Source organism: Budorcas taxicolor, chromosome 16, assembly GCF_023091745.1.
Source record: "Budorcas taxicolor isolate Tak-1 chromosome 16, Takin1.1, whole genome shotgun sequence".
NCBI lineage: Eukaryota > Metazoa > Chordata > Mammalia > Artiodactyla > Bovidae > Budorcas > Budorcas taxicolor.
The window spans coordinates 39,956,953-39,981,926 of NC_068925.1; the positions used below are offsets into that span (position 1 = coordinate 39,956,953).

General features: G+C 45.6%; 1 protein-coding gene across 1 annotated transcript; it reads right to left on the bottom strand.

The window, feature by feature from the left end:
- Nucleotides 1–813: 813 nt before the first annotated feature.
- On the bottom strand, nt 814–14,919 carry MYOC (myocilin). Its single transcript, XM_052653839.1, has 3 exons — nt 14,247–14,919; nt 4,533–4,658; nt 814–2,194 (listed from the first exon to the last, which is right to left on the bottom strand). Exons 1-3 carry the CDS (start codon nt 14,806–14,808, stop codon nt 1,410–1,412), a joined length of 1,473 nt encoding a protein of 490 aa, XP_052509799.1. The 5' UTR covers nt 14,809–14,919; the 3' UTR covers nt 814–1,409.
- Between the last annotated feature and the right edge of the window lie 10,055 nt (nt 14,920–24,974).

Genomic DNA, 24,974 nt, shown 5'->3' on the forward strand with positions numbered 1-24,974 from the left:
GCCCTGGAAGCTAAGCTAAGAATTTCCTTCTCCTTTCTGTTTCTCCTTTCTTCACTCTCCTCTTCCATCCCAAAGCTGGAAGCAGTAGCTGGTGGAAGGAAAGAAACGTGGGCAGGGCTGTGCTAGCAGGGTTTGCCTCACCTGTGTGTGTGCTGTGACCACTTACTCACCACCCAAAGGTGTCTCCTCACCTTCCACTTTTTATTCAATGCCTGGCAGCTAAAGGGGCTTAGAAGTGAATGGGTTCATGCACTGACTTCTGGATTTTCTAGTCTTCAAGAGTTTGCTACCAGTGGAGTACAGTGGTAATACACAGTTGATATGGGTTCAATTGTCTTTCCCATCTATTCATATGTTAAAGTCTTAGCCCCCAGTACCTCATATTGTGATGTCTGTGAAGACAGACCTCTAAAGAAAGAATTAAATTTAGGTAAAGAGGTCATTGAATTCCTTAGGTCTGCTCACCTGACATCTTGGCTTTTGAAAGTTATACCCATGACAGCAAATAAAAACCAAAATACAGCTAGGGTGAAGGAGGGTAAGTTGGAGAAAAGATGGAAAGATTGTTTGAGAAGGACCAAAAGCAAAAGGAGATGGTGGTGGGAAGGAATGAACTCTGCAGTTTGCCTGGTGTCATCATGGGCAAGACTTCAAAACCAGGCCCAAACCTTTCAGTTACACACACACACACGTACACACACATACTACATAACTTTAGCATCCTGCAATCACCGCTCCCAACCCAAAGGAATTATCTGATGGTTAGAATCTGTACTCTTCTCTTCCACAAACTATCACACAAAGTTCAAGGAGAACATTGTGTAAGATTATTTTATTTCATGGGGCAAAGATTCTGTCATACACAACTGGATCCGCATGAAGCATTAGAAGCCAACTACAGTAAACACATCTGATGCATGTTCCTGCTGCCATAAGAACCGTCCCTTTTCCTTTAGAAGCGCTGCTTGTTATTGTAGCTCATGGTAACCAGGCAACATGAAAGGGCAGGCGCTGGCTCTGGGCTCCCTGTGGGGCAACCTGTTTTTCCCACCCTCCTCTCCAAACATATTCTTTAGCTAGTGAGGCCCATTATCAAAAGTCTTGTGGTTTTCATGAAGAAACCCCCTACACATTATAGCTTTTGCCTCAAATCACCAGAAAACTTACACTATTTTGGTTAAATATCCATTTAAGAGCAGACAGAGGAAAAGAATATCTATGATAACATGGAATCATCTCAATCCCCAGACGGCTCTTCCCGCCCAGTTGGACCTGGTGACCATGCACATTCTTCTGGGTTAATGCAAGCTTGGAGAGCAGAGGAAAGCTGTGTGGGCCTTGGCTGACTGGCTCTCCCTTCAAGAGCCCTGAACATCATCTCCTGCCTTTTCTGACAGCTTGGCAACTTTTCACATCCGGGAGAGCTTGATGTCATAGGAGACCATGTTGAAGTTGTCCCAGGCGAAGAGCTTCCTCTCCAGGGGGTTGTAGTCAATCATGCTGCTGTACTTGTAGCGGTTCTTGAACGGGACAGTCAGGGCCTTGCTGCTCCCGGTGCCCGTGTCATAGGCGAAGTTGACAGTGGCGTCGGGCGAGGAGTAGCTGCTGACCGTGTACAAGGTGCCGCAGATGATGAAGGCGTTGGCGACGGACTGCTTACGGATGTTGGTCTCCCAGGTCTGTTCGAGCTCCAGTGTCTCGGGGTTCAGCTTGGAGAGGACGATGGCGCCTTTGGCCGCCTCGGTGCTGTAGATGACCCAGAGGCCTATCTCGTCCACGGCCAGGTCGATGTCGGTGTAGCCGCCCCAGGAATAGGGGAACTGCCCGTGGTAGCCGGCTCCGGGGATCTCCTTCTCCGCCTTCAGCGTCTCGGTGCGCAGGTCATACCGGAGCACTGTCCTGGACTCTGCTGCCTGGAAGTAGAGGCTGCCCCGGTAGACCACGGCGCCCGTGCTCTCCAGCGGCCTGGGCAGCACGTGCACCTTGGACGGGTAGCCCTGCGTGAACTGTCTGATAAGGTCGTACTCAAATACCTGGCGGATGTCCGTGCCCACGGTGTCGATTCTCCAGGTGGTCTCCTGGGTATAGGGGAAGGCGGCCTGGGGGTCTCTCATCCACACGCCGTACTTGCCGGTGATTGTTTCAGCTGTTCTCAGAGTGATGGGTTCTCCTACCCAAACGAGTTCTCCGCATCCTGGTGAATGAAAACAAAACAAAAACTGTATTCACCATCGTTCCAGGATGTGGAGCATGGCAGAGCTCGCAGAAGTGAGAACCCCAGAGGCAAAAGGTCCAGGTTTAAACCTGAGCTTTCTTTTTTTTCTTTTCCTTTGTGTTTGTGTATGTGTCAGTGGTTCTGCTGCTGCTGCTAAGTCGCATCAGTAGTGTCCGACTCTGTGCGACCCCATAGATGTCAGCCTACCAGGCTCCTCCGTCCCTGGGATTCTCCAGGCAAGAATACTGGAGTGGGTTGCCATTTCCTTCTCCAATGAATGAAAGTGAAAAGGGAAAGTGAAGTTGCTCAGTCGTGCTCCACTCTCAGCGACCCCATGGACTGCAGCCCGCCAGGCTCCTCCGTCCATGGGATTTTCCAGGCAAGAGTACTGGAGTGGGGTGCCTTGCCTTTGTCAGTGGTTCAGTGGTGTCCAAATCTGTGACCCCATGGACTGTAGCCTGCCACGCTCCTCTGTCCAAGGGATTCTCGAGGCAAGAGTACTGGAGTGGGTTGCCATTTCCTTCTCCAGGGGATCTTCCTGGGGATCCCCAGGGATCGAACCCACATCTGCATTGCAGATGGATTCTTTACTGTCTGAGACACCAGCGAAGCCCCCTCAATTTTCAGATATTATAAAAATTCAGTTGTTGTTGGGGAGGAAACTAAGGCACACGACCCCCTACCCCAGGCCTCTATTTGCCAGTCCAGAGAAGCACAAATGGGTGGTTTCAGATTATGAAAAATCATTTTCCACAATACTCCAAACTGTCCTCAAAAGTTCTCCTCAAACTGTATCCTGGCTAATGAATGACATTAAAAGCTAACACTAGTAAAGTGTTAGTGACAGTGTCAGTCGCTCAGTCTTGTCTGACTCTCTGCAACCCCATGGGCTGTAGCCCTTCAGGCTCCTCCGTCCATGGAAGGGCAAGAATACTGGAGTGGGTTGCCATTCCCTCCTCCAGGGGATCTTCCCGACCCAGGGATCAAACCCAGGTCTCCTGCACTGCAGGCAGATTCTTTACCATCTGAGCCACTAGGGAAGCCCCAACCCTAGTAAATAAAATGCCAAAAAGCAAAACAACTTAAAAAAAAACCCTGGACTTTGCCACTTGTGTGACTTTCAATAAGTTACTTTACTCTCTAAGATTCAGTATTCTCATTTGTAAAGGGAGATAAGAGTAATGTTTTGGGTAGTAATGTTGTAAGTTTTCCATGTAATTATACATGTTAAGTGCTTGGTATGGAGTAAAAATGCCCAGGAAATATTATTTGATCACCATGTAATATGAATCCAAGTACATCTGACCTTTGAACAACACAGGTTTGAATTATATGAGTCCATTTATACGTGGATTGTTTTCAATACTTCAACTTGGTATTGGTTGTAAAGATAAAGGCTGCACAGAGCACTTCACACTATATTTGTATATTTTTCTAAACCTGGGCAAGTTCTCTTTATGATTTTTATGTCTGGTTTATTTCATTATTTTAACCAGTGAGATTAAAATCAAGTCATTACAATAATCTCAATAAAAAAAAGTTCTTCAAGCCCTTCCCCAATGGACCACATACTTCAACCATTATTTTAATACAATAAAATCTGAATATGATTTTTAAAATGAAAAGATAGTTGAGAACTATTTGAATCACAACACATCTCTGTATTATAATGGATATCTCACTCTCCTTAGAGAAAGTAGAAGCTCTTTGTTGCCCATATCTCAAGGAATCTTATTTTGAATATTTTAAAACTCCCCATCCTCCTGCATGCCTTTCTGTGCTAGCAATAACTGTCAATATTACAGATAGTCCCTGTTTCTAAAAGACACGGTCTTCATCATCTTAAAGTCAGGCTTTCAGGGAACACCTTGGAGAGGGGCAATGCTACTTTTCCTTAGCACCCAAAATTAAAGAAAGATACCTTTAGTTAACAATATGCTGGGATGGTACATGATATCTGTCTGGCCCAAGATAAAGATATGAAGGATCTACTTGAAAAATGTCATTTTTCAGATGCAATCCATTCTATATGACAACCAAGTGGGAAAAACGGATACATCTCTCATCTTCCCCTAGGGCAGTGCAGTCTCCATGATAAGTGTAAATGAGAAAATACAGAGCTTTGCCAGGAAAGACCGACTCCCTGCCAGTGTACCCTGGAAAGGGAGCAGAAAAGGGCTTCTGCTCTTTTCCCCCTTTCCTGCCTCTGCTCCCAGGGAGGTGACTTGTCCACCTGCCTCCCTCATAGTGAACTGACCAACTCTGAGCACAGAACCAGACCATGTGGGTACAGAAGAGGAGAAACTTCACTCCATACCAGTGCCTCCCTCTTCATTCCTGGGATGACCGGACGGGCTCTCCTTCAAGATTTGGGAAGCAGGAACCTCTGTTAACTCTGACTTCAGTTCCTGGAAGTCCACGTTCTCCAAATTCCATTTAGCAACTATATTAAAAGAAAGAGGCAAGATTGTACCATGAGGAAGAAGGTCTAAGGCTAGACTATATTGAGGATGGGATTTAAATAGGGTTTCAAAGATATGACCGTGTTTGAGATTTGTTTTAAGATAATAAGTGGGATTGGGGAGGAGGAAGGACAATGAAACAAGACTGGGCTGTGCTTACAGCTGTCACAGCCTGGTGATGGGTATGTAGGGTTTGTGTTACTCTACTTTTGTGAATGCTTGGAAAATTCCATAATTAAAAAACTTGTGCATGTGTATTCAGTCGCTAAGTCATGTCCGACTTCTTGTGACCCCATGGACTGTAGCCTGCCAGGTTCTTCTGTCCATGGGATTTTCCAGAGAGGAATACTGCAGTGGGTTGCCATTTCCTTCTCCAGGGAATCTTCCTGACTCGAGATTGAACCCTCATTCCCTGCACCTCCTGGGAAGCCCATAATAAAAAGCTCACAAATAATAAATTGGATAGCAACATGCCTAGCACAGAGTATAGTATTCAAAATAAAGTAAGCTTGTACACAGTTAAAATGGTTCCCACTAGAAGGTCTGACTTATGAGTAGGTGAGGTCTGATGCTGGGATGTTGGGAAGATCCTTAGCTTCTTCTGGGATGCCTGAAATTCAACAATGAACAAATTCCCTACATGACTTATTTTTTTTCCCTTGTCACAATACAGATGTGTCTGTAAGAAGTAACATGTTAAGCTTTACATGCTCGGCTGCAATATTCTGTCAGATCCCTTTCCAAAGCTAGTTGTGGACAAGGAAGGATTCCTATAGGAATTTGGTGGAGGGTTTGAACCATGGAGAAGGGGAGAGGTATGGATGACATTGGTTAGATATTAAGTTACTGCTACAACTACTTTGATTAGCATTATGGCATATAGCAGCCCTTGAACATAACAGGAGCAGCTGTTTTAAAATGTAAGATGGATTGTAGTTCAGGTATAGCGAGGCCACCAGGCTTCCCAGGGGGCTCAGTGGTAAAGAATCCACCTGCAATACAGGAGTCGAGAGTTCGATGCTTGGGTTGGGAAGATTTCCTGGAGGAGGAAATGGCAACCCACTCCAGTATTCTTGCCTGGGAAATCCCATGGACAGAGGAGCCTGGCAAATTACAGTCCATGGGGTCAGTTACAGTCCATGACTCAGACTAAACAATAGCAATGGTGAGGCCAACAGATCAGGAGACATTGCCATTGAAAAGATAGTTGTTATAGTCACTGATCTCTAGAGGAGGGGGTATGCCACTCCACACGGGACCACCCAGGGCAGCACCAGGATGGTCAGGAGGGAGGGGGAACATGGGCAAGCACTTTACTGTGATTTCCAGGGGAAGGAATGAATGAGACAGGATAAGCAGGTTTAGAATTGGTTACTTTGGATGATTTCTGCAAGGTTTTGAAGTGTAGGAGCTGTCCCTAGGTGTCTGGTACCTGGCCCCCATTGATCAGGGTGGAGGAATAGTGGCCGAGTGTGAGTTCGAAGGAAGAGTGGGTAGGTTGTGGACTCTGGATTGGTTGGTTTGAATATGAAAGATGTGCTTACAGTTGAGTCATTTACTATCTTTAGGAATACTACCCTGTGAGGGGCAGTCCCTTCTGTAGCAGCAAGACTGAGATGTCAAAGTATTGGAATAAAAAAGATATGCTTAAATCATTGGCCTTTTCTCTTGCTGACCATCTCAGTCAGTCTGACCTGGCTCCCAGCCCAGTGTTCCCAGGTATGCAGGACAGTGGAGGAGGGTGGTCAGTGCAATGCCTGAGGCTATAGCCCAGAAAGTCAGGAAGACATTCTCTGTCTTTCATCACTAGTTAGCTTAACCCTTCTAAATTGACCTCTCAGGTAATGGAACTCAACCCTCCTGGATGTGCCCACATTTCAGTCATCTTAAGCCACACATTCTTTCACATCTTCTCATGTCTGAAATCAAGGCTCCTTCTCATGGTTGCTGGTATTTAGCTTCAATGAAGCTCTTCCCTGGTGGCTCAGATGGTAAAGAATCTGCCCACAATGTAGGAGACCCAAGTTCGATAACTGGGTTGGAAAGATCCCCTGAAAAATGAAATGGAAACCTACTCTAGTGTTCTTGCCTGGAGAATTCCATGGACAGAGGAGCCCGGTGGGCTATAGTCCGTGGAGTTTAGCTTCAGTGAACTACAGTACTAGAAATGTTTCTCCCTGGAAGGAGGCAGGGAAACCACCCAGCTAAGAAGCCCTGAGGCTTGGGCTGGGCCAGGGCGCTGGGGGTGGTATTTTTGTGTGGCCCTGCAGCACAGCCAGCCCTGACCCATCCTGATCCCCGATCCCAGATCCCAACGCAGTCTCCACCCTGCCTTTAGTGCAGCTGTTCAGCTGGCCTCCTGGAGACTGTGACTGCCCTGGGGGTGGAGGTGGGGGGGCACCATCCTCACACCTGGGGATGTTCCTAGACTGGGTTGCCTGAGGGGTTAAAAGCTCTCAGTCAAAATGTGTAACCAACTGAGGTCATCCTGGTTATGCACCCAAACTCCAGGGGGAACTGGGAGTAGCCCTAGGGGTGTGGAAGGTTGTCATCGTCTGCAGCCTTGGCCAGCTGTTGATCCGTCCCATCAGCCAGCCCCTCTGGAGCACCTATGAGGAGCAAGGCTGCTGCCGCTGCTGCTGCATCGCTTCAGTGGTGTCCGACTCTGTGCAACCCCATAGACAGCAGCTCACTAGGCTCCGCCATCCCTGGGATTCTCCAGGCAAGAATAGTGGAGTGGGTTGCCATTTCCTTCTCCAGACGTGCAAGGCTAGATATGGAGAAAAAGGGTGAAGAAGATACAATTGGTTCCCTGGTTCCCTTCAGAATTCCCAGAATTCCCACAGTCTGGCAAGTCCTCTTGGCTAAGAAGTAACATGGGTTCATTTTGGGAATCAGAAACATTCAATCCAAACTGTTCCTTGGAAGTCTTGGGACATTAATTCAGTTCCCTGAATCGCCTCCCTGTCTGCAGAGCTGTGGAGGTGAGGTTTCAGGTGAGCAAGAAATATCATCGCAGTGGCATCTGTGCAAAGCCAGAGAGTTCCCTCACCCCTCCCTAGCTCCCCATTCGTCTGCTCCATGACCCACAGTTGCCATCCATTGAGGGTCACTGTGAGCCCGCCCTCCCCTGCACCCAGTTCCTTCCTCTGTGCATCTGACACAAATTATTTCACTCTCTGAATGTAACTAGGATGGTCATATAATTCAGTGAGATATTTTACTGAAAAAAAGATGCATAGTGAGAAAAGTAGAGGCATATACCTGCCAGTCTGTGAGAAGAAAGTTAAGAAAAATGGGGGGCTTTCCTGGTGGTCCAGTGGTTAAGACTCTTTCAATGCAGGGGGACCCAGGTTCAATCCCTGGTTGAGGAACCAAGATCTTGCAAGCTGTGTAGTTCAGCCAAAAAAGAGAGAGAGAAATAAAAAAGAAAAACCCCATCTTTAGCCACAGGGAATAAAGGAATGTGAAGGGGGAGGAGCCCAAAGTTACATGCATTTCCTCAGGTAACTTCCTTAAAGACAGCTAAAGTACTGGCACCGAAATACTGAAAAACAGTTTATTTGTGAGAAGAGATGATTAAGAGGTATTTATAGCTCCTTCCACATTTCAAAGCAGTTTTATATACATTATTTATGTGATCTGTTGCCTTCACAAGTTTTAGAGAAATAGAATAAGGCTTTAGAACCGCAGTCTGCACCTAATGTAACTATGGCCACTTACTCAGTGCCTCCTATGAGCCAGGTACCATGCTAGGCTCTTCTATTCCACATAGCAGTCCTAAAAGGGAATATTATGATCCTCACTTTGCAGAAGAGGAAACAGGCTCAGAGAGGTTAAGTTACTTGCCCAAGGTCACACAGCTGGTAAGTGGTGGGACTGGGACTTGAACCCACATCTCTCATGGCCATGGCAGCTGTGAACCTTTCCACCCTACGGTGGGGTTGTGTGTCAGTTACACATGTGTTGCCTGTCAGTGCTGAATGCATAGATGACGTACCCTTTCATAGATGCTCTCTAAAACACAAGGCATCTCTCTTCTAAAGTCAGCACAATGCTAAGCTTTCTCAGTAGAGGGTGCTGGAGGGACACTGCAGGGGAAGTGGGTGGGTCTCCTGCAGGGGCTGGGCTGGAGGACACCTGGTGGAGCCCTGCCCAGGCAGGAGTCCAGGACCTGGTTCCTCTGTGACCTTGCCACCTCAGATTGGCCATAACCTTTCCACAGCCCTTGCTACATGGCACCCCGAGTCCCTGCACAGACACCCCCCTACTCTCTGGACCTCTGCAAGCCCCCACGCTGGTTCTGCAGGGTTCCTGCAGCCTGGCTTAGACTCAAGAGGTGGCCAGTCCAGCTGCAGCTCAGGCTAACCGGCCAGCCTCTCTGCTGTCTCATGGGTTGAAACCTGCCTTCCTCCATGAAGCCAGGACCATTCCAAGTCTGTGCTCCCTCTGGTTCCCTTCACTCAGACGTAGGGTGCCATGCAGAGTTTACTTTATCTCATAGTTGCTCCTCTTTCATCAGTTGTTCTTTATGTGACACATCCCTGACCTAGTCTGCTGTGTGGTTTCTAACTCCAGTATGAACCCAGACTTCTACCAGAAGCTCTACAACAGCCTGGAAGATGCTGCTTAGCTCTTTGGGGTAGGGGGTGATCCATGCCTGGAGCTGACTCAGATTCCAGCGAATGACTCACACACGCACAGCTCCCAGGCGGTACACCCAAAGAGCTATCTTGCCATCAACTCTTCTCCCCCTACACATGCCTGACTGGTTCCCAGTTCCTTTCCTGGTCCCACCAAGGCCCTCAGGGCTCTGACCAGGGGCCTTTCTCCCTGCCTCCCCCACCCCCCATCCAACCCCTTTAATCACTTTTTTGCAGGAACCACGCCTCATGGCTTTCTTTGGAGTAAACAAGAATCACAATAAAATATAATGTCAGAGGATAGCTTCCAGAATGACTGCAAGGCCAGTTCTCACTTGGCAGGTGGGATGGCTGGCTTGCAAGCCTGCTGGCTGCTGCGTGGCTGTCAGCCAGCGGCACCTGGCAACGGTCCAATTCCCAGAGCAGAGCCGGGCATGAGAACTGGAGCCTGTGGGAGGGGATACAGAGCCCAAAAGGCAGGGGAGCTGTTGTGTGAAGGGGCCTGGCAGGGCCAGAAGTCATACTTTCCTAATTCAGTCCAGCCATGTACCAGCTGTGTGACTTTGGACAAGTTTGAGGAACTCTCTGACCCTCAGAAGTCTTAGCTCAAACTGAAAATGAAATGGTCTTCAATAAAAAATGTAACAAAAAGCTAAAGTTTCTCTGGAATGTTTCAGAATCACTCAAATTTCATTCTGAATGTGTGGGGGGAAACAAAAAGAGGTTATGAAAAGATTAAGAACTATATTGTATCAGCCAGCTAAAAAGTTTTAGGGGGTTGTTTCTGTGAAAATCCAGTCTTTGTATGGTTGAAAAGTTCATATCGGTTACAAAATTTTGGAAATATTTTCTTCATGCTCTCTCCTGACTCCCTCACCACTGCTTTATAGACACATGCTAGAGAGCTTAACCTGAGCTGATTAACTTGCTTGCATACCATGCACACACACACACACACACACACACACACACACACACACACACACAGAGGCAACATATATATAAGGTACATAAGGTTTCATAACATATATATCTATATGCAAATGACATTATAATCATTAGTGTAGCTATTTTCTATCTGCCTAAAAAGTTAGGTCAGTATTATATACATGAAGAAGATGAGGAAAAAGAAGGGTGCTGACGAAGTCACAAGTTGTCATGAATACTCTAGGAAACTGAAGATTTGCTAGCAGACTACTATCCTGAGTGCTGCTCCAACACCTATTGTCTCTGGAATCAATGCGTGTTACAGAAACGATACATATGTGCTGACGTTTTGATCTATAAATGACATTTTTAAACCACAGTGGAACTCAAGCAAAAGAAGCCCTTCGTAGTTAGAGTCCATCCCCTGGCTGGTCACTGTGTGCCAAACACCTCAGTGCATGCTTTCCACATTACCTCCAGTTGGTGGTCATTCTCTGCATCCTGCAGTGCAGGAGATCGGGGTTCGATCCCTGGATCGGGAAGATCCCCTGGAAGAGGGCATGGCAACCCACTCCAGTGTTCTTGCCTGGAGAATTTTGGACAGAGGAGCCTGGAGGGCTCTGCAAGAGCCAGCCTGGTGCCCCCATCTGCGGATCAGGGGAATGTGATACATCCCATGGGATGGTCCTTGGCCGACAGAGCACGAGGGCCAGGGAGGAGTGCTCCCCTCCTCTGCTGCATTCTGCTCCTCAGAAGTCTTGTGGCGTCGAGCCATTGCTGCCCACCATGGGGACCCGCTGGAGAGTGCCCCTCACCGCCATCCCTTGTTGGTTCTCTTTCCTTCCCTGTCACATTCCCCCATCCCCAAATCTCCTCCCTGGGATGTGGTCATACAGACACTGCCCACATGCTGGATTCTGTTCTCTGAGATGACCAGACCAAAGCAGAGGAGAAATAAAGGGGGAAGTGGGGCTTCTCTTGTGACTCTACAAGCAACTCTATTTTTTCTCTAGTAATCTGTGTTTTCTACTTAGGGGTTATTTAAAAGATCTCCAGACTTTTTTTTTTTAACTTCTGGGCTGGGCTGTGAGGCATGTGGGATCTAATTTCCCCACCAGGGATCGAACCCATGCCCCCTGAAGTAGGAAGCAGGGAGTTTCAACTACTGGACCACTTGGGAAGTCCCTCCAGACATCTCACTACAAAGCTATTACTACAACATTTTATACGTGTATTTTATTTCAGCTCACACACACACACACACACACACACACACACATACACACACACACACATGCAAAAGCAAGTGTCTCCCATAATTCTATGGAGACTTTTTCCCTATGTAACAATTACCCAATAAAGTGGTGGTGACTATTTGAATTACAGGTGGAGTAAGAAAAAGTCCCCCTTCTTAGTCCCCCCTTCTTTCCTCTGCTCACTCAGTAAGCTCTCACCCCCAGCCTCCATTCCCCAGCTATTGCCTCCCCTGCATATATACACCCACACCTGAGGCCCAGCACCCAAGCTCTTTACCCTCAAACCTAGGACCATGAAGCACATCTTTTGTTCCAAGCATTCCTTTCCCTGTCACTTCAATGTAACCCTTTTGTCTTTCATCTTTAGGTTCTACAAACCAGAGGTCCCATCAGGGTCCTAGGAGCCACTGAACCTCTAGGTAGGGCTGAATTCTAGTCCCAGCTCTGCCACCAGTGGGCTGGCAGCTGGGGACCACTGAGTGACCTCTGTGGGCCTCAGTTTCCACGTCTGCCCAAATGAGCCAGAGATGCCAGATGCTCTCGAGGACCCCTTTCCAGCTCTACATTCTTGTACTAATGTAATATCCTGCTCAGGAAAATCCCACTGCTAGAAAAGAGCTTCCAAGTCTGGACTTCACTCTAATAGGCTGTTGTCTTTATTTCAAAAGAAGAGTGGCTGGAAGGACAAAAAGAAATATAAAATCAGAAAACACATAGAATAAATTTCCAAAGATTTGTTAAATGACCACAAGACAATAAAAAAAAAAGTTGCCTCCATTTTCATAAACACACACTGCTTTTGTTCATTCAGTAAACAGTCTGAAATACATAATGCCTCATTAACACTTATAATCATTAATAATGATTCTTTCATCAGTGCTCGAAGACTTAAGTTCAACAAATCTTAGCTCTATCACTGATCAGCTCTTCAACCTGGGGTCCCTTGGCATCTTACTTTCCTTCACTGTAAAATTTAGGGGACTTCCTTGATGGTCCAGTGGCTAAGACTCCATGCTCCCAGTGCAGGGTGTCTGGGTTCGATCCCTGGTCAGGGAACTAGATCCCATATGCCACAACTAAAGATCCTGTGCACTGCAAACAAGACCCAAGGAAGCAAAATAAATATACATTTTTTAAAAGAAAATTTAGAACTGAGTCTCTCCCAACTCTAGCAATATAAAATTTTTAAAAGTTCTTTATACCTTAGAGTCATTTCACTTGAACCCCACAAAAATCATTATTCATCATAGGAATTTTCATTGCCATGTTATAGGTGAGAAACCAAGATGCAGAGACTAGATGACTTGCCTGAGGTCATACCCAAGCATCAGCTCTTGGGTTTTCTGATCTCACACCTGCCTCTCTTTAGAAAAGTTTCCCATCATCTTATTTTGAAGATTTTCAAACCTTTAGAAAAGTTGAAAGAATAGTATTAATACAATAAATCCCCATGTGCTGTTCACTTAGATTTACCAATTGTTCAGACTTTGTCAATTTGTATTCTTTTTCTTTCTCTCTTTATATATTCATAATCTTTGTCAGACTATTTTAAACTAAACTGTAGACATTCTGACACCTCACCCCTAAGTACTTGAGTAAGTATCTCCTCAGAACAGGGCTATTCTTCATAACCACACTACCATCTCTCATCCAAGAAACTGAACATTAACCCAGTAACGTAATCTGACAAGCAGTCTATATTCAAATTTCTTCAAGGATCCCAAATACCTGTTCTCTGCAGCTTTGTGCCCCTGATGCAGGAGCCATTCCAGGGTCACGCACTGCACTTGGTCACTTCATCTCTATGGTCCCCTTTAATCGAAAACAAGGTCCCCCCCCCCCCCACCTCCCTTTTTTCCTTTCTTGATGTCAACATCTTTGAAGACTCTGGGGTAGTTGTCCCATAACTGGATTTGCTTGTTTATTTCCTCAGGCTAGAAAACTTATTAAACAGCAAATATTTGGGAGCACAATTTCACAAAAAGTGACAACAATACTGTCTTCCCAGCTACTGGGAAGAGTGCCCCCTCCCCCAGCCCAGACACTCAGGGACTCACCTTCTGGCACGGGCAGGATGAACAGAACAGCATCTGAGATAGCAAAAGTCACCTCAAAGTGACTTAAAAGTAGAGGTTCTCAGACTGAATCAAGAGCAGGAAAACTTCCAGCATCAATCCTGTTAAAATGGCAATACTACCCAAAGCAATCTACAGATTTAAGTCACTCCCTATCAGATTACCCAAAGGGCAGGAAAACTTCCAAAACAACATAGTGAGGGAACACACAAAAGTGTTGCTGCCTCTTTATTTTGCTAAGGAAGGACTTAAAAAAACCCTATCACCTATAATCATTTCATAAATAGAGGGCATTTTAACAACAAAAGGCAAGAATCAATAACCTCTGAACAAAGATTCATAAAAGGATACTTTTCTAAAAGGAGAGTTGGCAACTTTCTACTGATCGTATATATAGGCATCTCATCTGGTCCTTCTATTTCTTATTTTGCTGTGAATGGTGAAAACCGTCATGGGTGAGCACAAGAACCCAGAACCACTAACCTCAACAGAATTTTCAGGAGCTAATGTACTAGGAATGTGTGCAAGTGGTTGCTTTGCCCTCCTTCATTTGTCTGCCTCATGCTACATGAGTAGTCTCCGGGAGAAAGGACAGGGCAGGAAGGATAGGCCTGGGCCACCTATAACAGGCCACTGTGAATCCTGTCACCTTCACCCCACATCTTTACCTTCCCTGGAGCCTGATGGCACGTCCTGAGAGCTGCTGTGGGCCTGGGGACACTGGCCCCTCCTCAGGCTTGCTACCTCCTGGCTGCTGCTTTCCAGCCTCCTGGCCAGATCCTCGTTCTCCGCCTGCAGCTGCCTCTTCTCCTCCTCCAGAGCCGACTTGTCACGGACAAGGTTGCTGTAGGCTGACTCCAGCTCCCGGGTTTGGGTTTCCAGCTGTTTTCGCTCTCTCCTCAGGGCTTCCAGCTCGCTCTGCAGCCCCTGCTGGGTCTCCAAGGGCCCAGCAGGCTGGCCTGAGGTCAGGCGGTGGAGGAGGGCCTCCAGGGAGCTGAGGCGGGCCTTGGTGGACTCCAGGGTCGCGCGCTGTTCACTGCTCTCTCTCTGCAGCTCCTGGATGGCCGACATGGCCGGGCCCTGCTCAGGGCAGCTGGACTCACTGGGGCTGGCCACGCTGAAGGTGTACTGGCATCGGCCACTCCGGTCGTTGGCCTTCTGGAACTGGGCTGTCCTGGCCCCCACACCCCCTACCAGGCAGGCCAGCAGTAGCAGCTGGACCGCTGGCATCTTGGGACTGTGGTGGCAGCGATGTGTTCAGAGGCCTTCAGTGCAGAGCCTGGGCGAGGCTCCTCAGACACTCTCCCCTCGCCGAGAGGTGTCTGGATGGGTGGCCTTGCTGGTTCCTGCCCCAGCTCCACAGAGACTCATATATGCTGGGAGCCAGCCCTGCGTGGGGGGAGAACGAGGTGGCCACGTGAGGCCGGGTGGGGCCATGCACAGGCCGGCAGGGGGGTGTGTTTTCACACTGCCAGCAAAATTCTTAAAAAATGACCTTCCAGAAGTCTGTTTTGAATTTCTTTTAAAAAAGAATGCTGCACTTTCCACAGCCCACACCCCCAACACAGTCCCTGTATCCCCGGCCTGTTTTCTCACACACCCTCACACGTGCCCACCTCATCCAGCACCACTACTTGTGAATCTGTTTCAACAAGGATTTACTTCTAGTTCATATTTCCATGTACTCTGCAAACTTTCTCAAGAACCCGCTCTGTGTCAGGCCGTGTCCTAGAAAATGAGGACACATCCATAGCTAAGATAAGCCCCTCTGTCCCTGTAGCAGTGATAGAGATGAAAGCACCTGGGCAGGGTACAAGAGCAGAATGCCACCAGGTTTCGGGGAGTAGCCATCCTCTAAAAGCAGTTAGAAGCAGAATTCTTCCCCTGTCCCTCACTATAAAACAAGAGTGGGTGTGTCTCCGGAAGGACTTTCTGACTTCAGTCTTGCATCTCAGGCACCAAAGTCAATGATCACCTCTACACTAGTTCTCTTACTATGAGTGTGCACTCGTGCATGTGCAAGTGCCATCAGTCTCACTGATGACATCTGTGGACCCCTTTCCAGGAAGATGTTTTTAAATGCATATAGGATTGTAAAGAAAACATATGATATTGAAATACTACTACTGAAAGATTTAAAAAATTGAAATATTCATGTCCTTTTCATTAACATATTTAAAACAAGATCTGGGGGGTGTGTCTAATTTCAAACTAGTTTTGAGTGTAAATGCTATTGTATGCTATCGGCAACAACTGTAATTTGAAATATAAAATGTCTGTGATCTCTACTGGTGGTGACAAAGTCACAGATACTGCTGATACAATTTTGGATGTATGGAAGGAAATGTTAAAGTCTAATTTTAGTTTAAAAGTGGTAAAAAGAAAAGATGTAATTTTTTTCCATTTAAATTCACAGGCTTTCTGGACCCTAGGTTAATAATCCTTGCTTTATATTAATAAACCTAAAGAAAAAAATCCCCCCCCCCAATAAAACAAACAAAATCTATCAAGTATACAAATCAGAACATATGTAACAGCCTCATCAGTAACTTTTAAAATAATGTTTGCATTGAAGCAATTGATGTTGTTTGATACTGCTAACATCTCCAGTATTCGTGAAATAAATATTTCAGATGTGCCCTGGGGCAGACTCACCTCAAGATTGAAAAAATACATTTTGCTCTAAAAAGTCTATTCTTATTTGATTGGTTCTAAAGTTAGTCTTGAACTTGAGATACTTACAAGTAGGTGTCTGTTTACTGCTGACTAAAGGCTACTATTCTCAGCTCTTGAATCAGATAATAAACATTAACAAAATGACTTTTTTAAAAATACCTTTTAGTCAGCAAGAACCGATTCAAATCTGTTTGGCTTTACTCTTATGTACGTTTTCTTTCTGTTGGAAGGACTAAGATCATTCTTGGGCTGCCAGCTTCATGGAGGAAAAAGAGTTATGGATAAAGAGAAATGTAAGTAATTTTACTGCCTCCAGCTTGCTCAGTATCACTGCTTGTAAACGAAGAACACAGGACTGTTGTTGATGTTCAGTTGCTAAGTCGTATCCAACTCTTTGCGACCCCATGGACCGCAGCACACCAGGCTTCCCTGTCCTTCAAACATAGGACTAGAAATCAGGTTTTCTGAACTTCCCTTATATTGATTTCCTTTTTGCAATACAGCTCTGCCTTGGATAATCCAGAAACACACAATCTGTATTTCTCAGGGCTTTATCAGTCGGTTCCCACTGCCCTTTAGTGAATTTTTGTATTTTTTTACCCACACTTCGTCTATCTTTATCTTTATCTCCCCTAAGCTGCAGGCCAGTCACTGTTGTGCTGTGTGGGTGCCAGTCAGGGGTGAAGAGTTTAACAATCCCTGGCATTTTCACTTGGACCAACCCAGTTTTTGAATGCCAGGCGAAAGCAATCATTCTCAATATTCTTCATGGTTCCTGGCAAAAGTCACTGTGCTTAAGGAAAGAAATGTGACTGTTGGGTTGTTGACCTTTTTTCTCTCACTGTGGTTCACTGTCCTGTCTTCCCCTGGAGCCTGATGTGGTAAGAACTGACCAGGCCCCCACATCTTGCCTCCCCTGACCTGCTACCACCACCTCCACTGGAGTTCTGCTCACTGCTTGCTTCCATTATCTCCCTCTCAAAGCCTTCAGGGAACACTAGAGTCACAAGGGTACTTCCAGATGAGAAATTAAGGCCCAGAGAAGGAGAGGAACTTGCCCAAGGTCACACAGCCAGTGAGTGGCAGAATCAGAATGAAAACTGAGGTCTCCAGATTCCAAGGTTTTCCATCTTCTCACATAAGCCAAGTCCACTCAAGAGCACACTAATTGCCCGGAATACAGGAAAGACTCCAGACACTTCTTCCAGGAATCAGTGCTCTAGGAAAATGAGCTACCTTGCTATGTGTACTAAGTCACTTCAGTCATGTCTGATACTGAGACCCCATAGACTGTAGCCTGCCAGACTCCTCTGTTCATGGAATTTTCCAGAATACTGGAGTGGGTTGCCATTTCCTCCTCTAGGAGATCTTCCCAACCCAGGGATTGAACCCATGTCTCCTATTTCTCCTGCATTGCAGGCAGATTATTTAGCGGTTGAGCCATAGAGGAATTAGCTTCCTATAATCCCATTAAACAAAGGCCTTCAGTGAAGGCCTCATGCATACCTTGAGTTTTCACAGCTGATTTTAGAAAACTACATCCTTTCATGAAATATTTTCCTAAAAGCAGAGAAGAGGACTCACCAGAAGGCACAGCAGATGTTTGCTGCTGTTCCAGCCCCCCGAACAACAGCAAACATCTGATCGGCTGCCTCCTTCTGCCCTTTTCACCACTCTGCCTTTCACTACCCTCTGCGACCAGCACCCCGACTCCCCGAGTCCCCACCTCCGAGAACTCTGGACGTGCAGACCCCTTTCTGTCAGGAAACCCGGTCCACTCCAGATTTACTGTTAAACTGTATGCTCCAGCTCCTAGAACCTGGAACCAGGGTGTCTCCAGCTCAGACTCTTGTAGCCAGGAAGGTGTGTGTCTGGCAGCCAGCCACAGAGCTAAGCTTGTGTCTGGAGCAGGCACGGACGGAAGGTGCTGGCCTGGGGCCTCTCGTGCAAGATGGGGCTAGCAGGGGGCGCTAGGGAGCAGCATTCTTAAGGCGTATCCATTAATGCAATTCGATTCAAGTTTGTGTTTATTTCTGTCCTTGTAGCCTGGAGTCTGGGCTTCCCTGGTGGTTCAGATGGTAAAGAATCTGCCTGCAATGCAGGAGACCTGGGTTCTGTCCCTGGATTGGAAAGATCCCCTGGAGGATGGCATGGCAACCCACTTTAGTATTCCTGCCGGGAGAATACCATGAACAGAGGACCCTGGTGGGCTACAGTCCGTGGGGTTGCCAACAGCAGACACGACTGAGTGACTAAGCACAACCTGGGTTTAAGCTGACTGCCTACTGGTTTTCTTCTGCAGTTTTTCCAGAAGAAACTGGAACCTTCATGAGGGTAGGGCTGTGACTGTTTGGCTTACCATTTTGTCCCCAGGGTCTGGCAAATTGTTGTTGTTGTTCAATTGCTAAGTTCTGTCAGACTCTTTGAGACTCCATGGACTGAAGCACGCCAGGCTTCCCTGTCCTTCACCATCTCACAGAGTTTGCTCAGATTCATGTCCATTGAGTTTGTAATGTGAACTATCTCGTCCTCTGTTGTCCCCTTCTCCTCCCGCCCTCAATCTTTCCCAGCATCAGGGTCTTTTCCAATGAGTCAGCACTTTGAATCAGGTGAAGTATTGGAGCTTCAGCTTCAGTATCAGTCCTTTTAGTGAATATTCAGGACTGATTCCCTTTAGGATTGACTGGTTTGATCTTGCATTCCAAGGGACTCTCAAGAGTCTTCTCTAGCACCAAAGTGTGAAAGCATCAATTCTTTGGAGCTCAGCTTTCTTTACAGTCCAACTTTTCATCCCTACATGACTACTGGAAAAACCATAGCTTTGACTAGACAAACCTTTGTTGGCAAAGTGACGTCTCTGATTTTAATACAGTGTCTAGGTTTGTCATAGCTTTTCTTCCAAGGAGCAAGAATCTTTTAATTTCATGGCTGCAGTCATCATCCACAGTGATTTTGGAGCCCAAGAAAATAAAATCTGTCACTGCTTCCACTTTTTCCCCATCTGTTCACCGTGAAGTGATGGGACCAGATGCCAAGATCTTTGGTTTTTGAATGTTGAGTTCTAAGCCACCTTTTTCACTCTCCTCTTTCACACTCATCAAGAGGCTCTGTAGTTCTTCCTCACTTTCTGCCATAAGGGTAGCATCAAGTGCTCAATAAAATTTCAGTGGATTCATGGATGGGTACATCATTCAAGCAGAAATAGAAAACAAGAGAGCCCTCAGAGCAAACGCACAGGTGGTGCCATCTTCCGGGCTGCTCAGGACCCTCTGGGCACAACCCTGGAGTCTGCGTACAGGGCTCTCCCAGCTGGAGAAGAAGTGTTTGCTGGGGGCACACTCCTCTCCCCTAAACGGACACACATAGCTTTAATTGGGATTATTTTTTGTATGCCTTTATTTCGCTACAGTTAAGGAGGCTTACTACAAAACACAGTGAACTAAAACTATAACTTACTAGCATGAGAAGGAGGCCCATGGAAGGGACTGAAGAGAAGCAGTCTTGACTGGCCAGCTCAAGGCACCTTTCTCCACCCAACACTTTTCTCTGTTTCCCCGGGGGTTCATCATTCAAATGACTCATTGTTAAGCAGCTATTATGTATTAAAGGCTGTGTCGCACACAGAACTGTATAAGAAACAGCCCTCACCCTCAAGGATCTCTTAGGCCGTAACACTGTATGGCTAGTGGAGTAACCTAAGTGCTGGAGAAGCCTAGGGGCCGCTCATGTCCCTCATGAATGGAAGGGCTTCACAGGGGAGATGCATTTGTAATGGGACTTAATTAGATGACATGTAAACAATTGCTCAGGCACTCCGGTTGTGGCTTGGTTACAGGTCAGCCTTGAGTTCTTCACGTGTACATTGTGTCTAACAATGAGGCAGGCAGAATCACTTTCAGATTAAGCATGTCTATTTTCTTTGGCACTGCCTCCCACCATCCTTTGGCCCAAAGTACAAAAGAAGGGGAGGTCTTAAGCCAGTGAACCTTGCACATTCTCTTTCATCCAGTGCTTGTCCAGGGGGTGTCTAGTGCTGTCCAGGTGGGTTTGTCCTGGGCACTGGGGATGCTCTTCCTATTGGGGGAGAGAGAGAGACTTTCAAAGGCAGGACCCAGTAGCTGTAACCACAAAGTATAGCCCAGGAGTTTGTCCCTCCCTGCAGAGGAAGGCTTTTATGAGGGCTGAATGTGTGTGGGGACAGCCCTATTGGCAGTTCTGAGAGCTCCAGATGTCATGCCAACATCTAATACTGTCAAATCACAGTTAAATGATTGCAATAACACTGTTGGCAATTTTCAGCCTATAGATTCTAAACCACTAGTGCCATGAACATCCCATAAAGTCTTATTATATGGCCTGTTATGCTGATTTTCTTCCAGCAATTAATGGGTAGGATTTCTACAGGGTATTGGGTATTGAAGTGGGGGTGGAATATGGTTATTTGAAAGCAAGTACAGAAAGAGAAAAATGAGACCCTTTCAAATGACCAAACAACAGCCCAGTTTGAAAAAAGCATCAGGCTTGTGTTACAAAGGCCATGATAGATCAGGGTGGGAGAACTAGGCTTGGGAGGACAGTGATTTCTAACCAGTCAGTAGCTGGGATATGCCATTCGTGTATGCCTGACTTTACAAAACTGTTAGCTTTGTATAAATTGATTATGTATCACATATTTATATTTAAAATTACTAAAATTAGTTCTCTTTCAAGAGTTTCTTGAAATTCTTTAAGAAAACTGGACTTTTAAAAGGATTTCGGGTCCCTGCCAGCAGACCCTCGCTGATTTGAATACATCCAGCGTTGAAGGTACTTTTGAACAGTCTATGTTTTACCCTATGCTCTTTCATCTTTCCCTTAAAACCCAGTCAATTGTTTGTGTCTCTGGATACAAGGAGATATTATGAACATATTTAACCATGTTCTGCTATTAAAATCTCCTGATCCCTATTTGCTTCCTGCATTTGGAGAATGTTGGTGTTGCTTTGATGTTTACGTCCTTCACTTGCCTTACACTCCTGAGCATGCCTCCGCACTGTGACACTGTCTGTTTTTGTTTTGTTTTTTAAATAAGGATCCACTTTGGGATCTGATCAGATCATGTTTTTTATGTTTTTCTCATTTTCCTTTAAGTTTCCATGGAAGTCCCTTCCTAAGGAACAGATACTTAATTATCAATTTGGAAATGTCTTTTTCTGAGCTGTTTTCCTTATTCACCAACCTTTGGTTCTCATCATTTTTTCCTGAAATTAAGAACAAGGGAAAAGTTTATTTTCCATTATTATTTGCTCTCCTGGAATTTTCACATGGACAAGTGCCATAAGGCAGTCGTGTTTGGTTTCTTAGCTCCTCCCTGATGGGCTTACCTTATGGGTCCTCATGCTTCCTGAAGGTCAGCTTCTGTCAGGAGGAGCATCAGACACTAAAAAACAGGAGCAGACACAGCCCAAGCACTTCCCTGGGTGGACACTCCTTGTTCAATTCTTTATCATTCAGCCAAAGACATATATCTGAATAAGGGCCAAAGAGTTCGTGGGACACTTTCACATCCTCATCTTATCTAACTTCTTACAATAACCCTGAAGTAAGTTGGGCAAAAGCCATTATTCCTCTTTTACAAATGAAGAAACTGTAGATCAGAGTTAAACTGTGCATTAACTGATTCATTCAAGATCATAGAGCTGGCAGATGAGACTAGGACCTGGATACCAGCCTTCCTACTCCAATCCAATCTTTTAAATTTAATGGTGTTGCAGGGAAGCCCTCAAGAATGAACTCAACAAATGTGCTTCAGGTATTTCCCCTCCACCCATTCTATCAAATGGCAACTTGAAGACTAGATTTGCCCAAATGTATATGGGGATGGCTGCTCTGGGCTTGCTCCGTAGAGTGGGCTCATGTGTCCTACACCGTGTGGGCCGAAGCAGAAACATGAGCAGATGTTCTGCGGCTTGTGATGTTCCTGGGGAGTCCTGGACTAACCCTGAGGGCAATCCAAGTTTCCTCCTGAGACTGTGTGGAAGCTGCAGATGTAACTCATCCTTTGGTTGAGCACAGAAATTCTCCTATTTTAGTTTCAGGTGCAGATTCCCATTCAAGTTCCCTCGGAGGGTGGGGGGGAGGTTGAAAGAAGGAAAAGGATGTGTGCACAACCAAATTCTGTAAAGCAATTATCCTTCAATTAAAAAATAAAAGTAAAGAAGAAGAATCTGAGAAAAAGAAAGGATGTGTGCAACGGGAGTAGTGGGTAGGGAAGCGGAATAGAGTGTGTTCTAAACTGAAACTGATCTTTCGAAACGTGATCAGGTGCACTGTTCTCCCTGCTTCTCAGGACCTGCAAGATCTCATTCATGGCAGCTTTGCTTCTCTTTGCGTCAGCTCTGTTCACTGCTTCACCAGCATCTTCCTGCTGACTTCAGCTTTCATCCGGGCCCCCATGGTCAGCCCAGGCCTGAGCCCACCTCCTAACATAGGGCCTTTCAGCTCTGCTTTCTGACTCAGCCTCTGCTTCCCAGACCATGTTCTTGAGAGATTTGACTGGTTGATCTGTTTCTCTCAAGCCAACCATAGTCAGAGGTTGTCCAGTAGCCTATTGAAGTTCTGTCCTTGAGACAGAAACTCAAATTTTATCCATATAATTGTGTTTTGTAGAGGGGAATGAGGGACTATTTAGAATAGAAAAGCCTACTGGCAAAAAAGATTTGCTTAGAAGGAGATGCGAGTTAGCAAGAGATAGCTAGCAGTTCTTGTTTGGTAATACCTTTCTCACTGTGTTTAGGCGATATTTATTACCATGGAAGTAATCTTGGAGAGACGTGGGGTATGTCCCCACTTAGTATGGAGGTTTTGACCCCCAAGGAGCCTCCCTGCACATGTGCAGACAGGGAAGTTTTTCTTGACCTCGGGAGTGGTTATCTTATCTCTACTGCAGCAGAGCTTGGCTTCTGCCTCTACATTTGTCCTTAGAATGTCTGCTTGAGAACAGAGCTGCAATTTTACTCAACTTGACAAACACCAGCTGGGGCCTATCTCCCTCCTACTTCAGAAGGAAAAATGGTGGGACATTCATCTAATAAATATCCTAGGGCCTTCTGTGTGCCCAGCACTGTATTAGACATGGGACAGATATTTCAAATTTAGGAGTTAAGGGGAAGACAGAGACAACTTCCTCATGATTTTGACTTTCCTTCTCACCCACAAAGAGGGGAAAAAAATCGGGTACCCAATAGCCAATAGAAAGAGCCTTGGTAAAATAGACTTTTATGAGTTTTGGGGGACTCTACTTATTATTTACATTTAATAAGGAGTAGTAGGAAAATGCTGAATTCTCCTGGCTCACATCAAAGAGAAAAACATGCTTCTTTTTTGTTTTACTTTTATTTTTTATTTTATTGAAGTATAGTTGATTTACAATATCATCTTAGTTTTAGGTGTATAACACAGTGATTCAGTTATATATGCTAAAAGTTTATAAACTACTAATGGTGCATAATCCACTTGTGATCTTTGGGGTAGAGTCAAGGTGGTTCTTGAGTCTATTATTAGTGAAATAAATGGTCAGTACTCAGTGGAGGGGGGATGAGAGTCTCAGAGAGACCCATGCCGCAAGAGCAACACATCAGACTGAGCTTAGTGTGTAAAAATACATGAACCAAATCTGTGGGCTTTTGAGAATATTCACAAATAAATAAAATGTTGCCTTTTCTCTCTAAATAGTACCTTTGTACATAAACATATTTTCACATGTACCAGCTCATTTTTGTCATGAACCTTATGATCATCCTGATAAGTGCCGTTAACCCCATCTTACAAAGGAGGAAACTGGAAATTGACTAGTCAATCCATGAATGGGTTACAGAGTCTAGCACCACCACCCACCACCCCACTAGGGCATCTTCCGTGCTCTCCTATGTTACTGCTCACCCCCTGTTCCACTTCATCAAAATCATATAAAAATTAAACAATTTTAGCCCTGATCTATATTAAGTTTATACTGATTTTTCCTGACAGGTAATTAATAAATATAAACTTTGTTTTCACAGAAAAGCAGAATATTTTCAATAGACAATGATCAAATGTTATTAAAATATTCCTATTGTATTACTTTTAGTCTCATAGCGGAAGACTAATCATCAACCTGAACTGGTTTTAAGTGATTATTAAGTAACTTAACATTTAGCTTCTTCCAATCTTTTTATTATTCCTTATATTTCTGCTCTTCAGGAGTCAGTGCATGCATGCTCAGTCGTGTCTGACTCTTTGTGACCCCATGGATTGTACTCCTCCAGGCTCTTCTGTTCATGGAATTTCCCAGGCAATAATACTGGAGTGGGTTGCCATTTCCTTTCCAGGGAATCTTCCTGACCCAGAGGTCAAATCTGCATTTCCTGCATCTCTGTCATTGGCAGGGAGATTCTTTACCACTGCACCACCAGGGAAGCCTTAGGAGTCAGTATATTATAGCAAAAGGAGGATGGGACCTAGATATCTCCACACTGTCTGTTCACTCCTGTGTGCCTGGGGCCCTGGTGAACTGACGTGCCTCAGTTTCTCTGGATTTAAAATGCTTCAGAAAGTTCTTGTGAAGATCATATGCCAGATTAGACTGAAAGCCTTTAAAGCATATTATTAGGATCTTTAACGCTGGCTATTACTCAGTTGAACCTCTAGTGGAGCAGGGAGACCCCATAAGGATGGAAGTTTCTCTTGAATTCTTTTCATGA